The sequence below is a fragment of the Cetorhinus maximus genome, chromosome 2 (genome assembly GCF_964194155.1).
Source record: "Cetorhinus maximus chromosome 2, sCetMax3.hap1.1, whole genome shotgun sequence".
Classification (NCBI taxonomy): domain Eukaryota; kingdom Metazoa; phylum Chordata; class Chondrichthyes; order Lamniformes; family Cetorhinidae; genus Cetorhinus; species Cetorhinus maximus.
Genome location: NC_135880.1, coordinates 144995716 through 145015475, shown reverse-complemented (window position 1 = coordinate 145015475; position 19760 = coordinate 144995716). Strand labels below are relative to the sequence as shown.

General features: G+C 42.5%; 1 protein-coding gene across 3 annotated transcripts in view; it reads right to left on the bottom strand.

Moving 5' to 3' along the window:
* Positions 1 to 19760, bottom strand: part of LOC144698597 (uncharacterized) — a 147771-nt gene that overhangs the window by 89148 nt on the left and 38863 nt on the right. For 2 of the 3 annotated variants that reach the window (XM_078570501.1, XM_078570502.1), the window contains exons 4-7: positions 16087 to 16199; positions 15308 to 15404; positions 11209 to 11479; positions 8756 to 8887 (exon numbers count right to left, since the gene is read on the bottom strand). In XM_078570501.1, coding sequence (XP_078426627.1) covers positions 8756 to 8887; positions 11209 to 11479; positions 15308 to 15404; positions 16087 to 16199 — 613 coding nt within the window. The remainder of the gene's footprint in view (positions 1 to 8755; positions 8888 to 11208; positions 11480 to 15307; positions 15405 to 16086; positions 16200 to 19760) is intronic. The other variant, XM_078570503.1, reaches the window with a different exon arrangement.

Sequence of the window (19760 nt, the reverse complement as noted above, 5' to 3'; positions counted from 1 at the left end):
TGTATCTGTCTTTACAGTACAAGACACAAGTTGCATACCAGATGTTGACAGTAACCCAAGGCTAAAAAGAGTGAGAAAATTAATATAAGCACAGAAAAAGTATTGGAGAAATGTAAGGGACTAAAATCCGACAAATCTTTGGGACCTGATGGCCTTCCCCCTAGGATTCTAAATGAGGTAGCTGTAGAGATGATGGACGCACTAACAATGATTTTCCAAGATTCCTTGGATTCGGCCCCAGTCCCCTCAGATTGGAAGCTAGCAAATGTTACATTGCTTTTCAAGAAAGGAAGGAGAGAGAAAACAGTGAACTACAGGCCAGTTAGCCTAACATCAGTCGTTGGGAAAATGATGGAATCTATTCTTAAGGAAGCCTTAACAATGCACTTAGAAAAGCATTATATGATTAGAACAAGTCAATATTGTTTTACTAAAGAGAAATCCTGTTTGCAATTTTAGAGTTTTTTGAGGATGTAACTAGTAGGCTAGATAAAGGGGAACCATTAGATGTAGTATACCTGGCTTTCCAAAAGGCATTTGATAAGGTGCCACACAAAAGGTTATTAGGCAAGAAAAGGGCTCATGGAGTTGGAGGTAATACGTTAGCATGGGTAGAGGATTGGTTAATGGACAGAAAGCAGAAAGTGGGCATAAATGGAGCATTTTCAAGTTGGCAGGCAGACAATAGTGGAATGCTGCAAGGATCAGTGCTGGGACTTCAGCTATTTATAATCTTAAACTTAAGTGAGTGGGCAACAAGATGGCAAATGGAGTACAATGTAGGGAAGTGCGAAGTTATTCACTTTGATTGTAGGAATAGAAAAGCAGAATTTTTTTTAAAAATGAGAAACTTGTAAGTGTTGCTGTTCAAAGAGACTTGGATGTGCTCATACAAGAAACAGGGAATTTTAGCATGCAAGCACAGCAAGCCATTAGAAAAGCAAATAGCATGTTGGCCTTTATTGCAAGAGGATTGGAGTACAGGAATGAAGAAATCCTGCTGTAATTGTACAGGGTTTTGATGAGATCAATCTAGAGTACTGTGTGCAGTTTTGGTCTCTGCATTTAAGAAAGGATATGCTTGCATTCTAGGCAGAACAGCAGAAGGTTCACTAAATTGGTTCTTGAGATGAGACAGTTGTCCTATGATGAGGCGCTGAGTAAATTTGGATTATATTCTCTGGAGTTTAGAAGGAGAGGCAATCTCATTGAAATATACAAGATTCTGAAGGTTATTTTATTTAGTATCCTAATGAAATAAATGAAATCTAAGTTAGAAAGATGAGAATGGAATTCATTTGTTTTTCCAGGTCAGCTTAGGGTTCCCAAGCCTTCTGGTTTCCACTGTACTCTCCAAAAATTGAGGGATACCCAAGCACTGCTGCTGACAACTCAGGAGCAAAGTTTTGTATCATCAGTTTGCACATGTGCATCAGTGCTGCAGTCTGTCTATATGCTGGAACTCTGGGACACTGTTCTACATCCCCTTTTTCACTCAAGTGCCAGTTGCACTAGACTGCTCTGTATAATTTACAAGCTCCAGACCAGTGAGGTCATGCTCACTGTCACAGAGAGCTGGGGCCAGCTGGTGTCCAGAACACTTAAATCTCAGCACATGGAGGCTGGAAACTTGGGGTATTTTGGGGAGGCAGCTGGGGCTGGTGTTGGGGTTGGTTGGGGGGGCGGCAGTGTAGTGGTAGGAGAAAAAAGATAGGGAATAGAGGAGATGACAGGAAATGGGGTGAGATGAAGACTGGGAAACAGGGGCTTGGAAAGCAATGGAGACTGAAGAATGAGTTGTCTTCACCCTCCTGCTAATGATTTCTGCAGCACAGAAAAATTAACTTCAACAGGGAGAGAAAGAAATGTAAAAAGATTGAAAATGAATTTAAAAGGACGTGAGAAATAAAGTTTAGGTGAAAACAAAGTGGCATGCAGGCCTGTACAATTAATACCACAGCAACAGAATTGAAGAGAGGACAGAAGACTAAGACAAAATTCTCTGTATTTTGTTTCTTTCTCCATGTCATGTACTTTTGGATCAGAGATGGTGGACTGTTAGAAGAAGCAGTATATTTTTGGTGGTACCTGCTAAGCGCCAGGTGAGGAAGGTGTTCAGACATTGCTTTCAGTTCCATTAATTTCTCCAGCACTATTGTTTTAGTAATACTAACTTCCTTCAATTCTGGTCTTTATCATAGCTTTCTTATCTCTTTCAATTCAAGTATCTATCCAATTCCCTTTTAATTGTTACAGTGAATTTACTTTCACCATTCTTTCAGGCAGTGCATTGCAGATTCAACACAGCATTAAAAAAAAGGTTTCCTTATGTCATCTCTGGTTCTTTGGGCAATCACCTTAAATCTGTGCCCTATGGTTAACTGGAAATAGTTTATCCTTATTTACTCCTGAGAGATTAATGATTTTGAATACCCCTAAATGGGTTTGCCAAACCTCCAAGATTGGCCTGGAATCTCCAGGAATTGAAGATCAAACTCCAGGACATGCTGTGTACAACCTGGAGAAAAATCAACAGGACATTAAAAACTATACTTTTTGTCATTTTCTTTGAGCATTTCTATTTACCTGCTATAAAAATATTGAAAATGTGAGAGAAAGGCTGGCTGAAAGTGAAGCATCATCCAATTGGATAATGAGTTTTTCGTTTTCCAATTGTCGTAGGAAGTAAGTGGCTCATAAGGATGGATGGGTTGGCTGACTAATGCCTGGAGCAAGTGATGAAACCTCTAAGAATACAGTTAATCACAATTGACAACCCTGCCCCTAAAGGGCAAATGTTCTCTTTGCCAAAATAGATAGCCATGGACAACTAAAGAGGTAAGAGACAACAAACAAAGAAAAAACAAAAAAATCTTGGCAAATGGGAAACATACAAAGAAACAGCAAAGGGTGACAAAGCAGACTGCAAGAGCTATAAAAAAGGACAATGAAAAGAAACTTGGAAGAAGAGAGTGGCCAGAATTAAGGTGGGCCCCTTCAAAACTTAAGTATGGTGTTGTAAGTGAAAATAAGGACCTGTTAAATAATTACTTTGCTTCAGTGTTTAAAGTAGAAGCAGAGGTCAGCATGCCAGACATTTCAAGGAAATGATGATTGTACCTGGGTCAGGAACTTGGCAAATTAATGTAGGCAAGATTAACAATAACGGAGAAGTTAATGGCATTACAAAACAACAAATTCCCAGGACCAGAAGGTTTCCACTCCAGGGGTTTAGAGGAAGTAGGCGAGAAATTGCAGACAACCAAATATAATCTCCCAAAGTTCTCTCGATCACAAACAGTTCCATTAGATTGTAAAATTGCATATCGCTCCACTATTTAAAAAAAGTGACAGAAGAAAACCAAAGAATTATAGACCATTAGCTTATCATCTGTTGTCAGGAAATTACTAGAGTTGACAACTAAAAATTGAAAACAACGACATTTTGAACTGATCATAGAGAACCAGTGTGAATCTGTAAAGGGCAGGCCAATTTGACCAAATTTTTTTGAAGAGATTACCAAAGTAGCAGAGAGGTAAAGTAGCTAAAGCTAAAGTAGCCTTATGCATGTTATTTATGTAGACTTCCAGAAGGCATTTGACAAAATCATAAGAGACTTAAATAAAAACAAAAAATGCTGGAAAAACTCAGCAGGTCTGGCAGCATATGTGGAGAGATAAACAGAGTTAACATTTGAGTCCACATGACTCTTTATCATAAGAGACTGTTATCTAAAGCTGATAACTTTAAAGCATAACAGCTTCATGAATTGAAGGCAAAAATTGACCTGGCAACAGGACACAGTGAGTAAGGATAATGGACAGGTACTCTAACTGACAGGATGTGTCAGGTGGTGTTCTGCCAAGGTCTGTGTTGGGGCCTCAGTGATTCACTAGGTTCAGTAATGACTTGGATGATGGGATGGAAAGTTGCATATGCAAGTTTGCTAATGACTTAGAGATAGGCGCTATTGTAAGCAGTGTAAGCGGAAGTCTAGCATTACAAAGAGATACTAACAGATTAAATGAATGGGCAAACTGTGGCAAATGGATTTCAATCTAGGTAAAAAGGATAAATCAAGGTGCTTCCTAATTAATGAAAAGCTACCAACACTGGAGATCCAAAGAGTTTTCGGGGTCCTGGTACATAGAGCATTAAAATGTCATAAAGAGAGGCAGGAAATAATCAAAAAGGCTAATGGAATCCTGGCATTTATATTTAGAGGACTAGAAATACAAGAGGGTTGAAGTAATGCTGCAGCTATACAATACCCAGGTTAGAGCACACCTGGAATACTGAGTGTTGTTCTGGACACCGCACCTCGGGAACGATTTATCTTGTGTTAAGATCCTTGACCTGACCCCTGAAGCTTTTGGTGCAATCTGGTTAGGGACCAATTACATTTTGTTTAAAGTAGACAAAGTTTGATATTCAACACTTGCTAAGAGAATAAAGCCGCAAGATTCCTCAAGTTTTGAACAAACAAAAATAAACTTTACGATATAAGGTCGAAAAGATAAAAACCATTTACAATAGCTATCTTACGCTCTTCACATTCAGAGATTATGAGGTACGTGAGCTAGCACACCACACTGTACAATAAATAGCAAATGTAACCAAGAAAGATCCCACGGATTTCTCAGCAGCCCACCCAGACATCAGCAAACACTGAGCCAGCCAATCTCATTAAATCTCTGTCTCCTCATGAGGGACTCCAAACTTTTCACTTCCGAAGATCAAATCTCTGAATCTTTCAAAGCCACTCCAACTTGGACCTCTTCAGCGATTGCACACCTCCCAGGGTTTCAATCTCGTCTCCCAAGACTCTGCTCCCCTGGATTTCTGAGTCTGCAATCCAGCCTCTACTGACTGGTGCAATTTCAGGTCTTTAATAGCTGGCTAACTTCAATGGGCTGGCACTGCTTCTAGATTTCACCAAGCTCCAATCTCCCCAGCTACACCAAGCTATAAATGGGTCCCGGGGCTTCTCCTGAACCCTAACCCCAACCAGCACAGAGCCAGTGACCTTCTCCCTACTTCTCAACTCCCCAGGGCTTCTCCTGAGCCCCAACTACACAGAGCCAGCTAACAGCAACACTTTTGTTGCCTGGAGCCTGCAAACAACAGCACTTTTCCGGTATTGCCTTATACCCAACTGCAGAACACACACACTCCTCCAGCAAACGCACAGATAAATTGAAACCCTAGAACTTTAAGCTCCACCCATCTACTTAACAATGTAGCCTTCCAGGGCTCACTGAATGTTTTTAAATTAATTGCAGCTCTAACTCCAAAAACAAATCAACTCTTTGGGCTGTATTTCTTTGCAAGCAGTGTAGACACCTCTTCTCCAATTGCCCAGCTAAGTAAGCACATTGCTGTTTTATGATCTTATCTTTCTAGCTGTTAACCCCTTAGGTCAACATGGCCCCAACCTTTTAAGTGTAATAGTCTTCAAGCTGCTTTAGTTTCACTTATTCCATATTCTACAGTTAAACTTTAATCTTCCCAGAACTAAAAATTATTAAATATATTAAGGTGTATGAGGCAAAAGCAAATATACGAAGTTAGGTCACAGATTAGCCATGGTCTCATTGACTGGCGGACAGACTCGAGGGCTAAATAGCCTACTCGTGCTCCTATGTTCCTAATAGCTCTAACAAACTTCCCTTAACCTTCTCGGTTCTAGGAAGAACAACCTCAGCTTCACCAGTCTCTCCATAATACTGAAGCCCGTCATCCCTGGTACTATGGCAGTAAATCTCTTCTGCACCCTCACCAAGACCTTCATATCCTTCCTAAAGTGTGGTGCCCTGAACTGAACAGAATACATCAGCTGAGGCCTAACCAGTGTTTTATAAACATCACCACTTTCTCAAGGACAATTAGAGATGGGAAACAAATGCTGGCCTTGCCAGTGAAATTCATCTCATCAACAAATAAAAATGCATGATCGCACAGCAATCAGGAACATATCACACAAGGAACAAATAAGCACAAGCAATGTTCTCCTAATGATGCGTGCATGTGCGGCAACACGTCCATTTTAAAGGGGCTGCGCAGTTCAACAAGCCAGCCGCCCACTGCAAACAGAAGTTAGAGGGGACATGGCCAACAGCCTTTCCTGTCACCTTCAAAGATTTATGTACATACACCTCTACATCACTCCATACCTGCACCTCCTTTAAAATTATACCACTTAGTTCATATTGCCTCTCCTTACTCTTGCAAGAATGGATTTTTTTTTTAATTTTGAAGGCGGCTGTGGGGGGCAGGGGTGTGTGTGTGTATGATTTAATTAAGCAGGGCAAGAGATTAATAGCAGTCAGGTTGTCTGGAGAATTTAAACCATGAAAAGGAAAGGGGTGTTAAGTTTGAGGCACAACTAAATAGGTTAGATCTAACATTTGCATTTTTAAATAAGTTGAGAGTTTACTTGAATATTAAAGGGGAGTCAGAGGTACGAAGGAACATGTTTGCATCTCACAGGAGTTCCATAGGTAAATAGTAGTGGGGATATTAGATTTTATTCACCCGAAAGCAAAGGCAAGATAGAGACAGAATCACACAGTGCAGGAGAGGCCCTTTGGCCCATCGAGTCTGCACCAACACGTGAGAAACACCTGACCTACCTACCTACCTAATCCCATTTACCAGCACTTGGCCCATAGCCTTGAATGTTATGACATGCCAAGTGCTCATCCAGATACTTTTTAAAGGATGTGAGGCAACCCGCCTCCACCACCCTCCCAGGCAGAGCATTCCAGACTGTCACCACCCTTTGGGTAGAAACGTTTATCCTCACATCCCCCTAAAACTCCTGCCCCTCACCTTGAACTTGTGTCCCCTCGTGACTAACCCTTCAACTAAGGGGAACAACTGCTTCTTAACCACCCTGTCCATGCACCTCAAAATTTTGTACACCTTGTACACAGACATAAAAGATTTTACATTTGGAAGGATAAGAGTTTCAAAGAGGTGTGAGAACAATGGAATCTGAGACGAAAGGGGGAAAAAAGGTATTTTAGAGTTCGCGTGGAAAGCTTAGGAGAGACAGAGTTGGAGCTGTTTGGGCTGTTGAGCTGTAGCTGGAGCTCTGGGCTGGCAGAGGATGATGTTTGAATCAGCCATCCAGTCAAGCCAGAAAAGTCTTGGGCTGCAACAAGCAGTTTTATTCTGAAGTGCATTCCAATGCAGAGTGGAAGAAGGTAGAGGTCATGCGGTATGCTTTAATTGAAGCTACAGCAGTTTGCCTTGTGTAATATTACTGGATTTTTTATAGTTAACATCTATAAGGGAGTGTTGCCTGGAGGTGTTTACTTGTGGGTTTGACCAAGTCGTTTTGGGGAATGTTTTGTAAGACTAGCCTGAATTGTGCAACTGCAATCTTGTGTACTCAAGTTTTCTTTTATTCTTGTTAATAAAACTTTTACTTTTAATTTTTTTAAATCCCAAAAGTGGTACTGGACCTCTTAATGTTGAGATCAGTACATTATCTTCTCGTTTTCAGACTACAAAAAAAAGGGTATGGCTCATAAGCCGTGTTTCCCTCTGGGATTTGGTTTGTGCAACAATTAACACCAGCGGTGGTCATAACACACTTCCTAGCAAAATGTGTCACTTCACACTCTGCGTTAAACTTAATCTATCACTTACACAAAAACAGAATTACCTGGAAAAACTCAGCAGGTCTGGCAGCATCGGTGGAGAAGAAATCAGTTAACGTTTCGAGCCTTCACGACCCTTCGGCAGAACTGAAGCATAGTTAGGAGAAAGGAGAAATATAAGCTGGTTTAAGGTGGGGGGGCGGGGGGAGAGAGAAGTTGAGGGTGTGGTGACCTCAACTTCTCTCTCCCCCCGCCCCCCCACCTTAAACCAGCTTATATTTCTCCTTTCTCCTAACTATGCTTCAGTTCTGCCGAAGGGTCGTGAAGGCTCGAAACGTTAACTGATTTCTTCTCCACTGATGCTGCCAGACCTGCTGAGTTTTTCCAGGTAATTCTGTTTTTGTTTTGGATTTCCAGCATCCGCAGTAGCTTTTAGCTTTTTGTTTTAATCTATCACTTATCTGTTCATATCCTCCTGAAGTTTGTTACTATCTTCCAATTCTTTGATCAGGCACCATCTGAGATGTACACTTACAGGAAGTGCACTTCAGAGGTAAGATGTGCAGTCAAAAGGTTTACTATCTATTAAGTTTCACAAATGTAAAAATCACAGGCTATAAGACTGCAGATCTCTGCTGCTTGCATCAGATTGTGGAAGTCAGCTTATAACCTTTACTACAACTTATTCATTCTCAGGATCTCAACTATAGAACTCCTGATCTAGCTGCTTTTTTTGCCAGTTAAAGTCTCAAGGCTTTTGAAACCCAAGCTTGGTGTCATCGAATTGCCAACATCCTGACTTACCTTGTCTTCTTTGCCTTGTCCAACCATGGTGGCATTCTGCCTTTCCACCTTTTTTTTTAATTAAAAAGCAGCTTTGGTGTCAGCCAGGGGAGCGGTCATGGTGCTATCAGTAGCCTCAACACCTCTGGATTAGTGAGGGGAAAATAAATAAGCCACAGTTCCTATCCTCACCACTGTCCAGTGACCCTTACTTTAGTCAAGAGGAGAATGGGATTGAGTTTAGCTGTAATGGTCCTCAAAGTTGAACAGCCTCTTGAAGGCCACTTAGTGGAACCTGCCAATGTTTTCAGGACAAGGGAGTAAAAATCATAGTGAGAGTTTAAACATTTAAAGACAAGCTTACTTCTTTCCAAAACTGTTGAACGAAGTCTTATGTTTTTCAACACCTGAAGTGGATGGGGCTATATTCTTTTTTTTGATTGCTGCCAGAGGACTCCTCAGCACTACAGGTGTTAGACTAGTGTTAAAACAAAGCCTGCAAAACATAATTTGGTATACCAGGCTCAGCAATGATGATATAAACTTCAGAAAACAGGCAAAAGGAAACAAGAGTTTTTAAAGAAGTAATGCCTTTCGAGTTACCAGCTTTACAGAGTGATATAGATGGTATTCAGGGTATGATGAGAAGGGAAAGAGGCTTTTAGCAGGTACAAGGGGAGCAAATCAGCGGAGGCATTAGTGGAGTACAGAAAGTGCAGGGTGGAGCTTAAGAAAGCAATTAGGAGAGCAAAGAGGGGATATGAAAAAGCTCTGGCTGGTAAAAGTAGGGAAAATCCCAAGATATTCTATAAGTATATCAATGGGAAGAGGATAACCAGGGAAAGAGGAGGGCCCAAAAGGGACCAAGGGGGCAATCTATGGGTGGAGCCAGAGGACATCGGTAGAGTGTTGAACAAATACTTCACATCCGTCTTCACCTAAGAGAATGAGGATGAAGGTATGGAACTCGGGGAGAGAGACTCCGAGGTTCTTGAGCAAATTGATATAGGGAGTGACAAGGTATTGGAGGTGTTGGCAGGCTTAAAAGTGGACAAATCTCCAGGTCCAGATGATTTGTGTCCCAGACTGCTGAGGGAGGCAAGGGAGAAGATTGAAGGGCTCTGACCCAAATTTTTAATTCCTCTCTGGCCACGGGGGAGGTGCCAGAGGACTGGAGAACAGCTAATGTGGTTCCACTATTTAAGAAAGGTTGTAGAGATAAGCCCGGGAACTACAGGCCATTGAGTCTCACGTCAGTGGTAGGGAAACAATTGGAGAAAATTCTGAAGGAGAGAATCTATCTCCACTCGGGGAGGCAAGGTTTGATCAGGGATAGTCAGCATGGCTTTGTCAGAGGGATTTGCCTAACAAATTTGATTGAATTTTTTGAGAAGGTGACCGGGTGTGTAGAGGAGGGTAGTGCAGTTGATGTAGTTTATATGGATTTCAGCAAAGCCTTTGACAAGGTCCCACATGGGAGACTTATAAAGAAGGCAAATGCACATGGGATACAGGGTAATTTGATAAGGTGGATTCAAAATTGGCTTAGTTGTAGGAGACAGAGGGTGATGACAGAAGGCTGCTTTGGTGACCGAAAGCCCGTGTCTAGTGGCGTACCACAGGGATCTGTGCTGAGTCCCCTATTATTCGTCATTTATATAAACGACATAGATGACTATGTGGGGGGTAGGATTAGTAAGTTTGCAGATGACACAAAGATTGGCCGGGTGGTTAGCAGTAAGGTTGAGTGTCTTGGGCTACAGGAAGATATAGACGGGATGGTCAAATGGGCAGATAAGTGGCAGATGGAATTTAACCCTGAAAAGTGTGAGGTGATACACTTTGGAAGGAGTAATTTGACAAGGAAGTATTCAATGAACGGCATGACATTAGGAAGTTCTGAGGAACAAAGGGACCTTGGCGTGTGTGTCCATAGATCTCTGAAGGCGGAGGGGCATGTTAGCGGGGTGGTGAAAAAGGCATTTGGGACACTTGCCTTTATCAATCGAGGCACAGATTACAAAAGTAGGGAGGTCATGTTGGAGTTGTATAGAACCTTGGTGAGGCCACAGCTGGAGTACTGTGTGCATTTCTGGTCGCCACATTATAGGAAGGATGTGATTGCACTGGAGGGGGTGCAGAGGAGATTCACCAGGATGTTGCCTGGGATGAAACATTTAAGTTATGAAGAGAGGTTGGATAGACTTGGGTTGTTTTTGTTGGAGCAGAGAAGACTGAGGGGCGACCTGATCGAGGTGTACAAGATTATGAGGGGCATGGACAAGAAGGATAGGGAGCAGCTGTTCCCCTTAGTTGAAGGGTCAGTCACGAGGGGACACAAGTTCAAGGTGAGGGGCAGGAGGTTTAGGGGGGATGTGAGAAAAAACCTTTTTACCCAGAGGGTGGTGATGGTCTGGAATGCGCTGCCTGGGAGGGTGGTGGAGGTGGGTTGCCTCACATCCTTTAAAAAGTACCTGGATGAGCACTTGGCACGTCATAACATTCAAGGCTATGGGCCAAGCGCTGGTAAATGGAATTAGGTAAGTAGGTCAGGTGTTTCTCACGTGTCAGTACAGACTTATGGGCCTCTTCTGCACTGTGTGATTCTGTGATGAAGTAAACTGTTCCACAAAGTATATAGAAAAGTACACAATTTGCAAGCTGCTTGACTTTCTATCCTGTAAAATAAAAATACATCTCTATTTTCTCTGAAGAATGAGTTGACATTGGAAGGTTAGAAGATTTACTACTGACTGTTGATATCGCCCAAGTCTAAGAACTATCATTCTACTCGTACTAAGCCACCAGCTTTTATACCTCATTTTTGGTTTAGGTTCTTGCGATAAGCTTGAAACATTTGGAGTTGAGTTTATAACTGATGTTTCTGCATTATAAGTAATCCCAAATTTTTCCACAGGGGACATATCTGCCTCTGGCACTAGGTCCTTCACTGCAATGAGCTCTTCTTCTTCATCAACGAAGTCTCTTTCATCATCACCATCACCACAACCATGTACACTGGCTTTTTCATCATCAAAAGCTATTGGTACTAGTCGAGACTCCATTTGTTTACTTGAAATGCAACAACCTTCAAAGAAAAAGCAAAGAAAATGATCATCCTTGGAAAAGCCATTGGAAAACAAAAAATTCCAGATTTAATTAAAAAATAAATTCCATTTCAATTTTCACCAAACAATTTGGGCCATCTATTTTTTTTTAATCTGTAAAGCTGACAAGACTGACTGGTGGATGCAAAAAGACACATTGCACAGGGCAACAGCTACTTATCATTACCAACAATCACTAAAAACCATAGCAGCAGCACACTTACCAGCAGCATGTGTGAGGCAATGACTTCAGTTATGATTTAAAGACAAACAACAAATGGCATTGTCAACAGAAAAATACTCAAACATACCAAAGTCTATGCAACGATACAGCTTAAAAAAGGAAAATTAAAAATGTTCTTTCAACGCACTAAATTTCATTCCTCACGTTAATTCGCCCATCTAAAGATTAACCTCTTATTTGCAATTGAATTCTCTGCCTTGTCAATGTGCTACATTGCTTAAAGAGAGTGATTTATGTTGGGTTCCTCCAACATGAAAAGAAATTCAACACAATGTTCAAAACTTTCTCATTGCTAATTTTTAAAATGGATTTTCTGCTGAACCAAAAAGGATGGCTGTTTCAAGTCATGTGGCCATAAGGTTGGCCTTTTGTTCTGGAAGCTACCACCAGGAGTTACAAGAACAAAAGAATTTCTCACTCAATCTGCGGAATTTCACATCTTATTATACAGACCCCTTGTAATCAACGAAAGCAGAGGAAGTGCAGGTGAACTGGTTCCCCTAATCAGAACTATCACAAAAGAGAGAAATCGATCGAAACTCATTATACTGGAATAGATGCTAATAACCACCGGTCTCCCTCCTGAGGAGAAACAATGGAATTCTGGCCAGAAGCACAGAAACTGATTGTTAAGCTCAAATAACCATTAATGCAACATGTCACATGACCCAAGCCTCTGGCATTGTTGAACAATTTGAGAGGAAAAAGCTGGAATCAGATGTAACAGTATTACAGTTGAATAAAGGCAACTACAGAGGCATGAGGGAGGAGTTGGCCAGAATTGACTGGGAGATGAGCCTAGCAGGAAAGACAGTGGAACAGCAATGGCAGGAGTTTCTGGGAGTAATTTGGGAGACACAGCAAAAATTCATCCCTAGGAAGAAGAAGCATACTAAAAGGAGGACGAGGCAACCATGGCTGATAAGGGAAGTCAGGGACAGCATAAAAGCTAAAGCGAAAGCATACAATGCGGCGAAGAGCAGTGGGAAACTAGGGGATTGGGAAGCCTAAGACCAACAGAGGACAACTAAAAAAGAAATAAGGAGGGAGAAGATTAAATATGAGGGTAAACTAGCCAGTAATATAAAAGAAGATTGCAAGAGTTTTTTTTAGATATATAAAGGGTAAGAGAGAGGCAAAAGTGGACATTGGGCCGCTGGAAAATGATGCTGGAGAAGTAGTAGTGGGGAACAAAGAAATGACTAGGTACTTTGAGTCAGTCTTCACGGTGGAAGACACGAGTAACATCCCCAAAGTTCAAGAGAGTCAGGGGGCAGAGGTGAGTATGGTGGCCATTACCAAGGAGAAGGTGCTAGGAAAACTGAAAGGTCTGAAGGTGGATAAATCACCTGGGCCAGATGGATTACACTCCAGAGTTCTGAAGGAGATAGCTGAAGAGATAATGGAGGCGTTAGTGGTAATCTTTCATGAATCACTGGAGTCAGGGAGGGTCCCAGAGGACTGGAAAATCGCTAACGTAACCCCTCTGTTTAAGAAGGGAATGAGGCAAAAGACGGGAAATTACAGGCCGATTAGCCTGACCTCGGTCGTTGGTAAGATTTTAGAGTCCATTATTAAGGATGAGATTTCAGAATACTTGGAAGTGCATGGTAAAATAGGGCAAAGTCAGCGTGGTTTCATCAAGGAGAGGTCATGCCTGACAAATCCGCTAGAATTCTTTGAGGAGGTAACGAGTAGGTTAGACAAAGGAGAGCCAATGGATGTTATCTACTTGGACTTCCAGAAGGCCTTTGACAAGGTGCCGCACAGGAGGCTGCTCAGTAAGATAAGAGCCCATGGTGTTAGAGGCAAGGTACTAGCATGGATAGAAGATTGGCTGTCTGGCAGGAGGCAGAGAGTGGGGATAAGGGGGTCCTTCTCAGGATGGCGGCCGGTGACTAGTGGAGTTCCGCAGGGGTCAGTGTTGGGACCACAACTTTTCACTTTATACATTAATGATCTAGATGAAGGAACTGAGGGCATCCTGGCTAAGTTTGCAGATGATACAAAGATAGGTGGAGGGACAGGTAGTATTGAGGAGGCAGGGAGGCTGCAGAAGGATTTGGACAGGTTAGGAGAATGGGCAAAGAAGTGGCAGATGGAATACAACGTGGGAAGTGTGAGGTCATGCACTTTGGTAGGAAGAATAGAGGCATAGACTATTTTCTAAATGGGGAGAGAATTCAGAAATCTGGAGTGCAAAGGGACTTGGGAGTCCTGGTCCAGGATTCTCTTAAGGTTAACTTGCAGGTTGAGTCGGTAGTTAGGAAGGCAAATGCAATGTTGGCATTTATTTTGAGAGGGCTAGAATATAAAAGCAGGGATGTGCTGCTGAGGCTTTATAAGGCTCTGGTCAGACCACATTTAGAATATTGTGAGCAATTTTGGGCCCCGTATCTCAGGAAGGATGTTCTGGCCCTGGAGAGGGTCCAGAGGAGGTTCATGAGAACAATCCCAGGAATGAAAGGCTTAACATATGAGGAACGTTTGAGGACTCTGGGTCCATATTCAATGGAGTTAGAAGGATGAGGGGGGATCTGACTGAAATACTGAATACTGAAAGGCCTGGATAGAGTGGACGTGAGGAAGATGTTTCCATTAGTAGGAGAGACTAGGACCCAAGGGCACAGCCTCAGAGTAAAGGGAAGACCTTTTAGAACAGAGATGAGGAGAAACTTCTTTAGCTAGAGAGTGGTGAATCTATGGAATTCATTGCCACAGAAGGCTGTGGAGGCCAGGTCATTGAGTGTATTTAAGACCGAGATAGATAGGTTCTTGATTGGTAAGGGGATCAAAGGTTACGGGGCGAAGGCGGGAGAATGGGGTTGAGAAACTTATCAGCCATGATTGAATGGCGGAGCAGACTCGATGGGCCGAATGGCCTAATTTCTGCTCCTATGTCTTATGGTTTTATAATTTTCCATTATGTCCTCTGTCTTACGGGTTTTAAGCTTTTGGGTTTCCCCTTTGTCCTAGATTATTCCAGCTCTCTTATTTGTCACGCACAAGTCTCAACTTAGACATCTGCAAACATGCCATCCTTGCTTTTAGACCTAGGCAAGTTTTTGATAACATATTCAAGAGACAAACAGGAAACCCTGTCTAGTCATTTCTATTAGCTGCTAGACTTATGCCTCTAAGTATGCACTCAATCTTCAAAATTTGTACAGTATTGCATTAAAACTAAGTTTAAAATATCAAGCAAACTTCTTTAAAAAGTTAAGAGCTATGTAATTTACATTCTTTCACCTAACTCTTTGCAACACAAAGAATTGTTAGAGCCTACTTAATCTATCCTTAAGTGATTTCAAACCAACTCCTCAAACAGACAATTTACTTTGAACAGGAGTTCCTTTTCATATTCCACAAAAGACTAACTAGGACTTGTTGTATTTTGAATACCTGACCATAAAATTTTTTAAAAGTTCAGTTTGAATATGACTGACTACTTAAGTTTCCCTCTCCAGTTTATATCCAGCAAACTCTACCCATCAATCCAATAAAAGCAATAAACTGCTAAGCTAACATTGCCTCAAAAGGACAAAATGAAGCAAAGGGTACAAACCATTGTTTTCCTTCCTTTTGGCTGTGAAAGATTCTTCAACATGACAAGATTGGTTATTTTCAGGTAGTTGCAACTGTGATCTGGCAGCAGATGATTTCTAGGAGGAAAAATGTTTTTTTTTTTAAAACATATATTAAAAACTCTCCTTTGTTAAGTACATATCACAAGTATCCTGACCTTAATTTTCAAGCATTGCGCCACACTTGGCCTAACTTTGAGGAAAGCAAGGTGGGTTTTGTTTGGTACACTAACAGAAGCCGAGTCTCATTACAGTTAGACTAAAAGGACAAGCAGCGAAAGGCATAAAACCGTCCTTTCACCTCTGGGATTTAGGCTTAAATCCAACCAAAATTGCTGGAATGAAGGTCTTATTACCCTGTTGGTTAGCTAAAATTAGCCGAATAATATCAACACAATTCAGAGTAGGCACAGTGCACAAAACATATTATACAGGTGCTAATATGGATAAGTGCTGCAGGAAACATAACAGAGGATTGGAACTAAGATACATTGGAAGCTTTCACAGTGCAATTAACTGTGTGTGCCTGGTCCTAAAATCTTGGATGTTGACAATGGGTGCCAAAAAAATTCCTCCATTTCCTAATAAAATTGCAATCCTAAACATAATCTACAACTTTACCATATTGGAAAAAATAACATAGCAATCACACAATATAGAAATCCAATGAAAGACAAGTAAAAGATGAGAGAAAAATCAGGAATTAGTGATGCAGAAACCATTTAAGATTTTTTTTTAAAGAAGTAATGAATCTAGTCACCTTTTTACCCTGAAGATCCTTTGGAGATTCTTTGACTGAGTTTCTCCTTTTTGAAAACTGGACTTCAAAGTGGGATGTAGAATCCAGCCGTGAACCACTATTATTAATACTGTCTGAAAAATGGTTAAGAATTAATACCTGTAAATTATTTTTTTTCAATCTTTCCTAACAAGGCCCAAATTCAAACACGAAGGATTATAACAGTAGCCAGCTATGCTGCAGCAATGTGGCTACAGCATGGACAAAAACAAATTTCTCAACTCAATACATCACACTAAACCTATAGTGTAGTATTCACATTAATATAGTCTGTTGCAGTTTGAAGATTTTTTAATACTTGATGGTCATAGTTGGATATGGCAGCACCATCATAAAGAAGTTGCATGCTTCAAGGCATTTCACTGGCAGAAATAGGATTCTGCAAAGCAAATAAAAAATATAAAAACAAACAGTCCTTTGCGACAAAAATCAGCTCTTTGGGGTGTTTTATATTCGGTTTTAGATACATAGCGTAAAGGTGACTTTCAAAATCTAGAGTGAGGATGACAGCAGTCTTTTTTCCACTGCATTTCCAGATGGAGGTTCAAGGCCAGCTGTCTGCAAGTACCCAAGCAAATTCTTAAATCTAAAGATGGGCCATGATGGGGAGGTGATTGCGTAGTGGTATCGCTGGACCTAGTGTAATGCTCTGGGGGCCTGGGTTCAAATCCCACCACTGCAGATGGTAGACTTTGAATTCAACAAAAATATGGAATTTAAAGTCTAATGATGACCATGAAACCATTGTCGATTGTTGTGAAAGCCCATCTGTTTAACTAATGTCCTTTTGGGAAGGAAATCTGTTGTCCGTACCTGGTCTGACCTACATCTGACTCCAGACCCACAGCAATGTGCACGATCTTAAATGCCCCCTGAAATAGCCTAGCAAGCCACTCAGTTGTATTAAACTGCTACAAAGTTTCAAAAAGGAATGAAACCAGACGGACCGACCACCCGGCATCGACAACGACAAAGGCAAAATTGGCCCTGTCGGCCCTGCAAAGTCCTCCTTACTAACATCTGGGGGCCAGTGCCAAAATTGGGAGAGCTGTCTCACAGGCCAGTCAAGCAACAGTCTGATATAGTCATCCTGTGGAATCATATCTCTCATAAAATGTCCAAGACACCACAATCCTGCCCCACCGGCAGAACAGACCCAGCAGAGGTGATGGCACAGTGGTATACAGTTGGGAGGGAGTTGCCCGAGGAATCCACAACATTGACTCCAGATCCCATGAAGTCTCATGGCATCAGGTCAAACATGGACAAGGAAACCACCTGCTGATTACCACGTACTGCCCTCCCTCAGCTGATGAATAAGTGCTCCTCCATGCTGAACACCAGTTGGAGAAAGCACTGAGGGTGGCAAGGGCGCAGAATGTACTCTGGGTAGGGGACTTCAATGTCCATCATCAAGAGTGGCTCAGTAGCACCACTACTGACTGAGCTGGCCGCGTCCTAACAGACATAGCTGCTAGACTGGGTCTGCAGCAGCTGGTGAGTGAACCAACAAGAGGGAAAAACATTCTCATCCTCACGAACCTGCCTGCCGCAGATGCATCTGTCCATCACAGTATCAGTAGGAGTGACCATCACACAGTTATTGTGGAGACGAAGCCCCGCCTTCACATTGAGGATATCCTCCATTGTATTGTGTGGCACTACCACCGTGCTAAATGGGATACATTTCGAACAGATCTAACAACTCAAGACTGGGCATCCATGAGGCACTGTGGGCCATCAGCTGCAGCAGAATTGTACTCAAACACAATATGCTCATTGCCTGGCATATCCCCCACTCTACCATTACCATCAAGCCAGGGGGTCAACCCTGGTTCAATGAAGAGTGCAGGAGGACATGCCAGGAGCAGCACCAGGCATACATAAAAATAAGGTGTCAACCTGGTGAAGCTATAACACAGGACTACTTCCCTGCCAAACAGCATATGTGAGAGAGAACGCTAAGCGATCCCACAACCGACAGATCAGATCTAAACTCTGCAGTCCTGCCATATCCAGTCGTGAATGGTGGTGGACACTTAAACAACTCACTGAAGGAACAGACTCTGCAAATATCCCTATCCTCAATGATGGAGGAGCCCAGCACATCAGTACGAAAGATAAGGCCGAAGCATTTGCTACAATCTTCAGCCAGAACTGACAAGTGGATGATCCATCTCGGCCTCCTCCGGAGGTCCTGATCCACACAGATGCCAATCTTCAGTCAATTCAATTCACTCCATGTGATATCAAGAAACAGCTGAAAGCACTGCAAAGGCTGTGGGCCCTGACAATATTCCAGCAATAGTACTGAAGACTTGTGCTCCAGAACTTGCCGCGCCCTTAGCCAAGCTGTTCCAGTACAGCTACAACACTGGCATCTACCCAGCTGTGTGGAAAATTGCCCAGGTATGTCTTGTACACAGAAAGCAGGACAAATCCAACCCAGCCAATTACCGCCCCATCAGTCTACTCTCCATCATCAGTAAAGTAATGCAAGGAGTCATCGACAGTGCTATCAAGTGCCACTTGCTTAGCAATAACCTGCTCACTGACGCCCAGTTTGGGTTCCGTCAGGGCCACTCAGCTCCTGACCTCATTACAGCCTTGGTTCAAACATGGACAAAAGAGCTGAACTCCAGAGGCAAGGAGAGAGTAAATACTCTTGACATCAAGGCAGCATTTGACCGAGTGTGGCATCAAGGAGCCCTAGCAAAACTGGAGTCAATGGGAATCAGGGGGAAAACTCTCTGCTGGTTGGAGTCATACCTAGCGCAAAGGAAAATGGTTGCGGTTGCTGGATGTCAGTCATCTCAGCTCCAGGACATCACTGCAGGAGTTCCTCAGGGTGGTGTTCTAGGCCCAACCATTTTCAGCAGCTTCATCAGTGGCCTTCCTTCCATCATAAAGGTCAAAGTGGGGATGTTTGTTGATGATTGCACGATGTTCAGCATCATTTGCGACTCCTCAGATACTGAAGCAGTCCATGTCCAAATGGAGCAAAACCTGGACAATATTCAGGATTGGGTTGACAAGTGGCAAGTAACATTTGTGCCACAGAACTGCCAGGCAATGACCATCTCCAACAAAAGAGAATCTAACCATCACCCCTTGTCATTCAGTGGCATTACCATTGCTGAATACCTTACAATCAACGCCGGTGGGGTTACCATTGACAAGGAACTGAACTGGACTAGCCATATAAATACTGTGGCTACAAGAGCAGGTCAGAAATTAGGTACCCTGCGATGGGTAACTCACCTCCTGACTCCCCAAAGCCTGTCCACCATCTACAAGGCACAAGTCAATAGTGTGATGGAATACTCCCCACTTGCCTGGATGAGTGCAGTTCCAACAACACTCAAGAAGCTTGACACTGTCCAGGACAAAGCAGCCTGCTTGATTGGCTCCACATCCACAAACATTCACACCCTCCACCACCGACGCACAGTAGCAGCAATGTGTACCATCTACAAGATGCATTGCTAGAATTCACCAAGGCTCCTTAGACCGCACCTTCCAAACCCACGGCCATGACCATCCAGAAGGGCAAGGGCAGCAGATAGATGGGAACACCACTACCTGGAAGATCCCCTCCAAGCCACTCACCATCCTGACTTGGGAATATATCGCCC